The sequence below is a fragment of the Gobio gobio genome, assembly GCF_949357685.1.
Source record: "Gobio gobio genome assembly, chromosome: 10".
Classification (NCBI taxonomy): domain Eukaryota; kingdom Metazoa; phylum Chordata; class Actinopteri; order Cypriniformes; family Gobionidae; genus Gobio; species Gobio gobio.
The window spans coordinates 8,656,846-8,667,140 of NC_137116.1; the positions used below are offsets into that span (position 1 = coordinate 8,656,846).

The window sequence follows — 10,295 nt, forward strand, 5'->3', positions numbered from 1 at the left end:
CGTTCCCTATCCCCTATATAGTGCACTATCTGATCATTCCCTATTCCCTATATAGTGCACTGTCTGATCGTTCCCTATCCCCTATATAGTGCACTATCTGATCATTCCCTATCCCCTATATAGTGCACTGTCTGATCATTCAGATTCTAGAGATCATTTGATTGGACAGAAAATCTGAAGTGCAGAGTGATGTCATCAAAATCTTTGATCCGTATTGGCAGAAATGAGAGACAAGTTTTGAATGATTATATCTTCTAAATGTGAATTGTGTTGTTTTGGAGCACACTGGCTTATATAACATACATATTCATACTAAAAGACAAAAAAAAAGTCATTATTTCGTGGGGAATTTAAAGTGTTCACGCAACAACTAATATTTTTATATTGATATACTGTCATCATTTACTCACCCTCCATTTCAAAGCCATAGATGAACCTTTGTTCATCTTTGAAACACAAATGAAGAAATTTGAATGAAAGCTGATCATTTTCTGTCTCTCCATTGAAAGTCCAGGTCACCAAAACGTATAAAAAATCCAAAAAGGTTAAAAAAGGAAATCAAGTTTTCTGAAGAGACACGATGGCTTCTTATAAGACAAACTCATAGCCTAAAGATGTTAATAGTGAGACCATTATGCCCTCTTTTTTAAATACTGCCATGCACTATACACCCTATAACACAATTAATGTAGTAGTGGATTTTACTGTTGTGTTGTTGTTTACTTTGAAATTAATTTTAAGATATAGTGTTTTGTGTTCCTTCGGGCACAGTTAACTCAATTTCAGAAGTGCAGCTTTTTATAATAATGATTCAATGACTGACCCTCAGTTCTGTTATAACTTCCCATTCATATCACGTGCAATAATATATACATTACTTTTACTATTAATTATGCACTTTGCAGTTACTAGTGACAATACAAACATAACTGCTTATTGTTCAATATGCACATAATTTATAAAAAAAAAAAAATTCTGTAAATCTAAGGCCCTTACCTTAACATGTTCAATGCACTATATATATATATATATATATATATATATATATATATATATATATATATATATATATATATATATATATATATATATATATATATATATATATATATATATATATATATATATATATATATATATATATATAATTTGAATTACACCTTCATTCATTCGTTTTATCACAGTTAATATACAAAAAAAGCTTTAAGAACATTGGTTTGGGATATATTTTTTATTTTCTTAATGTAGGATACTGTGTGAATCTTCTCTTGTTTTTTGTTTTATTATTAAATTTGTATTTGTGTGTATTTTTTAATTATTATTATTATTGAATTAATCGTAAAGAAAATAATAAAACTACTGGCGTTATTATCCTCCGAAGCACTAGGTGTCGTAAGAACAAAAATGTATATCCCAAACTCTCTGTCTCTGAGCTTCCGTAATATTTACACTCACAACATAACGTGAATCCTTCAGGTTGGTCTGAAGTTGTTTGTTAAACGCGGTTTAACGCGCGGTCGTGTGAGTCTAAAATGGGTTACTGTGTGTCAGAGCCGAGTCAGTTCTCCGCTCTCGAGAGAATCATCATGTGTTTTGAACAGGGACGCTCAAAATAGCCGAAGTGTTGCTCGAGAATGTCGCGATCTGAGACTGTGACAGCCGCGGGATGGAGGAGAGAGATGAGAGCGAGGCGGAGCGGAAAGACCGCTGGTAGAGTCGACGTCTGCATCATCAGGTGCGTGTCTGTATGATGGATGCGAGAACCGAAGCTTTTCAAAGATTCGAATCAATTGATTCACTGTTTCGAAGCGTTCGAACACTGATGACTCCTGCTGGTCGGATAGATGCAACAAAACTCAGACCAAACATGCATAAAAACAGCTTTTACAAACACATTGTAAAAGTATAATCTATTAAATGTAATAAACGAATCATCTAATACCATTAAGTGTTTGTGTAATATGTTATTTTATCCATTTCCAGTGCTTGTTTTGTTTGTTCTATGGATGGCTCAGTTTAAAGGCCCGGGTATACTTCGGCCGTCCGCGTTCGTGCACCGCCCGCATGACGTAATTTTCGTCACTCGGAGGGCTCGCGGCCGGCCGCACACCCCGTCCGCGCGCAGCCCAAATTTTGTGACCGCGCGGACGGTCCGCGTGCAACAGCGCATGCGCCAGCAGTACAGAAGAGTCCACTAGGTGGCAATACACACAGTATTGAGCACAGTGTTCAGCCGTCGAAGAAGAGTGTGCAAAGACCGGTTTAAAAACAACACGCTTGGAAAAAAAAGAGAGAATTTTTGATTCTTCAGTGTTTCTTCCAAACTATGTTGCAATGGTGGATCCACTACAGTTCTTCTCCGATCATGCCCAGCAAATGTCCCTTTGATGACAGGACTCAGTGCTGCCCTCCGATGTCTGGTAGAGCATAGACACTTTTTTACTGCGCATGTGTCGAACGCGATCCTCCGCGCGCATCCGTTGTGTAGTATACTTTAAAAGACGCGCGGACAGGGCTGCGCGCGTGACGCGTCCGGGCGCGGTAAGTGAAGTATACCCGGGCGTTAAAAGAGTACATAACACACAGAGTTTCTGCCAGTCTCATGTTAATCTTGAGTACCTATAAAGTAGCATTGCATCCTTCATATCTCCCAAGACTCTTTAGTTTTATCAGATTTATAAAAGACAGATACTGTACTGATTCTTTCAGAAAACAGCTGAGCTCGTGGAGGCGTGCAGTGGGCGGAGCTAAAGAGTCACGAACACACCCACACAAAATGAATCATGGCATTATGCCTGGATAACTCTCAATTCACTATACGTTGGTGTTGTTCACATTACATGCACTTACGCGCCGATTGCCAACAAAACACATTTGATGCAGTTTCACTCACCGCCTGTGGTTTCCACTCATGACCGGGAACAAACACACACACCTATAGAACTCCAGAAACACAAACTGCATCCACTGTTCCCTTAACTCTGGGTTATTTGGGAAGCTGAACAAGGTTATCTTTCCCTCACAACCAGAAGCACACTTCTTTAGTGACAGTTGATTTTGTAGTCTAAAAACAAAATGACAGCGCCGCAGATGGCTCCGGTAACCCGAACGAAGCTCATTGATGGGCACACTCTTGCTCTTGCTCTCAGTGATGTGTGTGTGTGTGTGTGTGTGTGTGCGCGCTCATTCAGGAGAAGTGCCCATATAAGGAATTCCGCCCCTTTATGATGTCATACAGGGCCATACTCGAAAAAAAACGTTCCGAAACTTGTTTGAATCCTGAAGGAGTGTGTTTGACACATAAATACTCCGTCATACGTCCAACTCCAAGCAAACGATTTGTAAAGGTTTTGAAGCTTCATGACTGTCGAGAGATTCTCAAGGGGTTTCAAACTGGGTTAAACAGTGTAAAAATAAATAAATGTTATTAAAATAAAAAGTAATTAATACATTTTTTTACTTTAAATACATAATAAATAAATACATCTTACATTACTGTAGTGAGTAGAAAAAACAGAATGCCATAATAACAAAATATTTTCCAAATAATATATATTTTCACTGAATAAATTGGGTCTTTATACATTGATCAGGCATAACATTATGACATTATGGTGAAGTGAATAACACTGATTATCTCTTCATCATGGCCCCTGTTAGTGGGTGGGATATATTAGGCAGCAAGTGAACATTTTGTTCTCAAAGTTGATGTGTTAGAAGCAGGAAAAATGGGCAAGCGTAAGGATTTGAGCGAGTTTGACAAGGGCCAAATTGTGATGGCTAGACGACTGGGTCAGAGCATCTCCAAAACTGCAGCTCTTGTGGGATGTTCCCGGTCTGCAGTGGTCAGTGTCTATCAAAAGTGCTCTAAGGAAGGAACAGTGGTGAACCGGTGACAGGGTCATGGCTCATTGACGCACATGGGGAGCGAAAGCTGTTTTGGCAGCAAAAGGGGGACCAACACATAATATTAGGAAGGTGGTCTTAACGTTATGCCTGATCGGTGTATAGCTGCCTTTTAAATTTTAGGAAGGCGGTCCCTTGCATGAAAATGATCACATTTGACCTCTAAAAGATTGAAAAGTCCAGCTCATGGTTTCATAAGGCTGCGTCACAATCAGATCATTTAAAGGTGCAGTAAGCATTTGAAATCGACACCCGAACAAACACACCCCTCCCTTCACTGCTCTGCCCCCTGTTGCTGATTGGCTACAAGAGTGTTGTGGTGCTCGGTCTGATTGGTCCGAGCCACTTTAGGTGTTGATTCTGCTGCGCCTTTAAAAACCTACTTGAGACAAACTCAGCAAACTTCCAATTTTTGGCCATTAAAAATTTTAATTAATTAAAATATTAAACGCATAAATAAATCAAGATATTTTCATTGAAGCGCACCGAACAGTCTCAAACTCCAAAATCTTTGATTCACCACTCTTACGTCATTGAAGCCCAGTTTGAGCTGTTTACTCAGCTTGTGTGTGTTATTTACTTGCGTAGATGAAGGTATTGGGTGTCAATGTACAGATTGAATCAGATGTGACTTGCTGTCTCAGTCCTCAGGGCAAGATCTTCAGGTCCAGGACCCAGCTGCGCAGATATCTGCTCTCACAAACAGACATGGAGCTGCAGATCAGCGACTTTGACTTCTCCGTGTCTGGACAAACGAGAAGGACATTGAAAGAGAAATCCAGCTCTCTTCTGAGTGCTGGGGTGACGGCCAATGAAGACGAGGATGAGGGTCGAGAAGAGAAGACCGAGACCGGAGAGCAGAACAACCTGGAAGCTGAACGAGAGGAACGATTAAATCCAACTCTAGATGAACATTCAGAGAGCCAAGAACACGATCTGTCAGAGACGACAGGAGGAGTAGAGGAGGAAAACAAGAGCCTGAACCACACAGACTGTACGTCACCCTCCAGAAACACCCAGAGCGGTGAGTTTTCCCCTCAAAAACCCATGAACCCTTACAAGTCAAAGTATTAGATGGTCATTTTTAAAAGCTCTGTAATCATGTTCTTTTTAGGGTTGAAGTCCTTTGCAGAGAAGCGGAAAACTAGTCCGTACTTCAGCAGAAGGAATAACGGTAGGTTTTTATTGAGTGATACTGTGAACGACCCAGGTGTTAGTGGCCAAAAGTGATGCCCGGCCTAGGAAAATGTACATCTTTGCCCTTTATTGTAATATTATTCGATTTTGTAAGCATATTGCATAGTTGTGCTTAAAGTCGATTGTTTTATTTGTGATGATAACGCAATGAAACATGACAAATTGTACCGATATCATTTTTGGCCAGGCTATCATTAGAGGTTTGACGTATGGGATTCAATTCCTGCCAAATGTATTGCAGTCACAGATCAAAAAATAATAAGCGTGATTTCGAAATTTTAAAAATTAAATTAAAATAATGCAAATATTTATAAGGGTGACTAAAAAATAACGAGCATAAATCAACTTTAAACACATGAAAAAATCATATTGCACCAAAATTGAACTTATGTGATGTTTGAAGTTTTGATTCATTTTCAATTTTTTTATTCACTCTTATAATAATAATATATGCATTATTTTTTATTTTGTGCAATATATTTTTACATTTTGTGTTTTTAAATTTTGAAATCAGGCTTATTATTTTTTAAATCCGTGACTGCATTACATTTGGTGGGAATCTAATCCAATAGTGACGATACTCTTAGCTCACGAGACGAGACAATATTTTAACACTATTTTTAAGAAATGACAAAATATATGATTGGGAAAACAGTCTTTCATTCGACTTAACGTCACAAGATGCAAAATGTGGGTGCATTTTGAAATATTTGAACTAACGATTATTCCGGTAATCGAATAATCGGCCGGTTGTTTTTGGCGATTAATCAGATAATTATTTTTTGTGGTGATAAAAATAGACCTAAGTGAACAATAGCCTTTTCGTTCATATCTTTTTTTTTTTTTTACTTCTAAACTATACATTTATGCTGTGTTTTGGGGTATATGTGGAATGTTTTTGCCTATTTACCACAGAATTACTCAACTACACCTTTATCTTGCTTATGAAACAAAGTTTTTCTGAAAAAAAAATAATTTAATGATGATATAAATGAAATGGGCAAAATTCTGCTGGTTTGAGGAAAAAATGTAGGAATTACAGTTTTAAGAAATAAAATTTAAGAAATAATTTATATATATATATATATGTAAAAAATGAAAAAATGTAGGAATTACAGTTTTAAGAAAAAAAAATGTAAGAAATAATTTATATATATATATATATATATATATATATATATATATATATATATATATATATATATATATATATATATATATATATATATATATATATATATATATATATATATATATATATATATATAAACATCATAAAATTCATTATAACTTGTATTTTTGTAAAAGGTTAATTTTTTTTGCTGTTTGAAGTGTCTGCTGTTGCAATAATCCCACATACATTTGCAAAAATATGACTAAAATGCCACTAAAAAAATTAAGAGTCCGATTGTATTCACAAATGATTTATTTCAATAAGTCAAATGTAAAAAAAATCACTTAGTTAAAATAAATTTAAAAACATGTAAATAAAACCAATAGCAATAGGTAGAAATTACCAGGAGTTCATTCATTCAGGTGTGTGTGTGTGTGTGTGTGTGCAGGGCCGTTTTTAGGCATAGGCAAACTAGGTGGTCGCCAATAAGCATATATCTGGCACTAGATTTTTGTGTGTAAAGGGTGTCACGGACACCCTCAAATGTTATTGCCGCCCCCACTAGTTCCCCCACACTATTGGATCAGAGAACTGTCAATCTGACGATTCTTATATGTCATTGGATCGAAGTACTGACAATTATTGTCAAAAAAGTTTTAGTTATAAAGCTTTCTCTCTCAGCTCTGAGCCGGCCGAAACGCAAAGCCTTCAGAAAATGGACTCCACCACGCTCGCCCTACAATCTGGTGCAGGAGACCCTGTTTCACGACCCCTGGAAGCTCCTGGTGGCCACCATCTTCCTCAACAAGACCAGCGGTATGCAAACACTTTCATAACATCTGGACCGGGCTGTTTTTATCCCTGATGTTATTGGTCATGTTCCCAAACGTGTGTGGGCCGCATGCGTGGCATCATGGGTGTGGACGCAAATTACATTTTACATGCAGATTTGAACTGCTTTCAAGGTACACATTTACATTTGATCAATTCATGCTTTGAAACTTGTATGATCTTAGTGTTGCAAGCATCACATCATTGACTCCAAACTGTATTGAAATCAGATGTGATGTTCTTTATTCCTCCAGGTAAGATGGCGATCCCGGCGCTGTGGGAGTTTTTCGAGCGCTACCCGAGCGCAGACGTGACCCGAGTGAGCGACTGGAGGTCTCTGTCTCTCCTGCTACAGCCGCTGGGTCTCAGCACGCTCCGCGCCAAAACACTCATACGCTTCTCTGGTGCGTCACCACATCTGCTACAGGTCTTTACAAGCGACAGGACGAGTTTAGTGGTTCCAGCCAGTGTGAATGAATGAATGAGGCATTTATATAGCGCTTTCTTATGTACTACTGTACACCCAAAGTGCTACAGTGAAGACCGTAGTGCTTTCATGTAGTGGTAGGCCATTTATATCGCAGTCACAATATATATTCAAAGTAAATATAGTAGAAAAACTTTTGATCTCACAATGCTGACTTTTTTCATGCAATTGCGAGAAAAAAAAGCCAGAATCGTGAGATATAAACTTGCAGTTGCAAGAAAAAGTGAGAAGTGTGAGAGAAAACATTGCAATTAGCTTTTTTTATGTTGTTTTTCTTATTAAACAAAACAGATTATTATTAAACAGAATTGTGAGACAAACTCGGAATTCTAAGAAATTAAGTCAAAATTTTGATGTGAAGAGAATTCAGAGAAAAAAGTCTGAATTATGAGAAAAAATGCCACAATTAACTTTTGTTATTAACACTTTCCCCACCAGCTTTTTAAAAAAAAGTTACTAGCCATTTTTGATCATTTTCACAACATTCATGGCCCCCAGAATATTTTGTTGTATGAACATTTTATTCTCGCTTCATGCATTCTTTTTTTATCAACACTTGAATGTGGGTAAGTTTCATAAAAAAGCAATATTTTGAACAAAATCGAGTTTTGGGGATTTAGAACGATGATCAAAACACAGATCGAGTCCATCAACACCCTCAAAGCTTCACAGTCCTAGAGCTCGTCCTGGGTCGACATTTCATTCAGTAACATTTGGCAGTTTCGATTCATATGATGTTTAATGTTCGATGATCGCGTTATTTTACATGTGCATCAGCAATGCTTTTATCACTTGTTTTTGCTTCTTCACCTGTGTTTTGATCTGGAGATTCAGTACGCTTTCAGAAGATCTGTAACAGCGCCCCCTACCGTATAAATGTGAAAACATGGATTGCTGGAAAATCCCGTCAATGGCAGGGGAAGAGTTAAAAACAACAATTGCAAGATATAAACTCAGAATTGCAAGTCATAAAGTTGTAATTGTGAGAGAAAAAAAGTTTAAATTGTGAGATGTAAACTCGGTATTGCAAGAAATAGTAAAAATTGTGAGATAAAACAGAATTGCCAGTTATAAACTTGTAATTTGTGAGAAATAAATACAAAATTGTGAGATATAAACTCAGAATTGCAAGTAATAAAGTTGGAATTGTGAGAAATAAATACAAAATTGTGAGATATAAACTCAGAATTGCAAGTCATAAAGTTCAAATTGTGAGAAAAAAGTAAAAATTGTGAGATAAAACAGAATTACAAGTTATACAATTGTAATCGCAAGAAATACATATAAAATTGTGAAATATAAACTCGGAATTGCAAGAAATAGTAACATTTTTAATATAATACAGAACTGCGAGTTATAAACTTGTAACTATAAACTTTTACTATTTCTTGACGTCTAATAAGAGTTCTAATAATTTGTGAGAAATAAATACAAAATTGTGAGATATAAACTCAGAATTGCCAGTAATAAAGTTGGAATTGTGAGAAAAAAAGTTTAAATTGTGAGATGTAAACTCGGAATTGCAAGAAATAGTAAAAATTGTGAGATAAAACAGAATTGCCAGTTATAAACTTGTGAGAAAGAAATACAGAATTGCGAGATATAAACTCAGAATTGCAAGTCATAAAGTTGGAATTGTGAAGAAAAAAACGTAAAAATTGAAATAAAACAGAATTACAAGTTATAACTTGTAACCGCAAGAAATAAATACAAAATTGTGAGATATAAACTTTTAATTACTAGAAAAGTCAGAATTGAGATAATGTTGCTGTTACAAAAATATAAGAACAGAATTGTGAGGAAAAAAGACAGAATTGCGAGTTATAAAGTCAGAATTGCAAGATTTAAAATCAATTACTTTCTTTATTCGTTTATTCCGTTGTGGAAACGTGCTTGCATAGATAAAAGTGTATCATGATGATCTTATTGCGTTGTGTTGTTTGGCGTAGTGGTCGTCTCATGATTCACGAGTTCACACTTACATCAAATTAAATAGAGTAAAGATTATGCGTGCTGTCCAGGGGAGGAATATTTGGCCCGAACCCAGAGTACCCCCCCCCCCCCCCCATGGATTGTGTTGACGTCTATTAAGAGTTTATTAAAATCAAAGTGAGGAGATGGGGTGTTGGAGGGATGATAAAAAAAACCTGTGCTCTTATAGTTGATTAAATTGATTAACTGAATGTGCTCAACTCGTGTTTAATTAGGTTTAATTACCTGAACGTGCTCCTCCCGAAATGTGTTAATAAAATATCAATTGTTGTGTGACGTTTGTCAATTGTTTCTCTCGTTTGTCAGACGAGTATCTGAGTAAATCCTGGCGATATCCCATCGAGCTCCACGGCATTGGAAAATATGGCAATGACTCGTACCGAATCTTCTGCGTGGAGGAGTGGAGAGAGGTAAAAACACTGTACATCATCACACGAGCAGCAATAGCTCGCCATGGCTGACGTGTGTGTGTGTGTGTGTGTCCTGCAGGTGACGCCAGACGACCATAAGCTCAACGACTATCACGCCTGGCTGTGGAGAAACCAGGAGCAGCTAGGACTCTGATTTTAATCAAGCATAATGTCTGCAGGAGCATGTGAGAATCAGTGAACACAGAGATCAGCTGTTTTTTACCTCCAGAAAACATGAGCCGTTTTAATTGTTTCATCATGTTTTTGTTCATCAGTTCAAGAGACATGAACTTTGAGGCAATTATGTGTAAAAAATAAATGAGCTTTTTATCTTTTGTACATGTTTTGGATTTAATGA

General features: G+C 36.8%; 1 protein-coding gene across 2 annotated transcripts; it reads left to right on the plus strand.

Moving 5' to 3' along the window:
* Positions 1-1,420: 1,420 nt before the first annotated feature.
* mbd4 (methyl-CpG binding domain protein 4) lies at positions 1,421-10,276 on the plus strand. 2 transcript variants are annotated; one of them, XR_013817265.1, is made up of 7 exons: positions 1,421-1,735; positions 4,551-4,930; positions 5,021-5,080; positions 6,899-7,033; positions 7,303-7,475; positions 9,834-9,937; positions 10,017-10,276. XR_013817265.1 is itself a non-coding variant. In XM_079826380.1 (7 exons), exons 1-7 carry the CDS (start codon positions 1,635-1,637, stop codon positions 10,089-10,091), a joined length of 1,005 nt encoding a protein of 334 aa, XP_079682506.1. In that variant the 5' UTR covers positions 1,425-1,634; the 3' UTR covers positions 10,092-10,276. The 2 variants fall into 2 exon arrangements, 1 of the variants encoding a protein (XP_079682506.1); XM_079826380.1 differs by having other exon boundaries at positions 1,425-1,735; positions 7,303-7,452.
* The last annotated feature ends 19 nt before the right edge of the window (positions 10,277-10,295 follow it).

Coding starts and splice junctions, on each gene's coding strand:
- mbd4 (XM_079826380.1), top strand. CDS start 1,635: ATGTCGCGATCTGAGACTGTGACAGCCGCGGGATGGAGGAGAGAGATG. Junction 7,453..9,833: donor AACACTCATACGCTTCTCTG/GTGCGTCACCAC, acceptor CTCGTTTGTCAG/ACGAGTATCTGAGTAAATCC. Junction 9,938..10,016: donor GCGTGGAGGAGTGGAGAGAG/GTAAAAACACTG, acceptor TGTGTCCTGCAG/GTGACGCCAGACGACCATAA.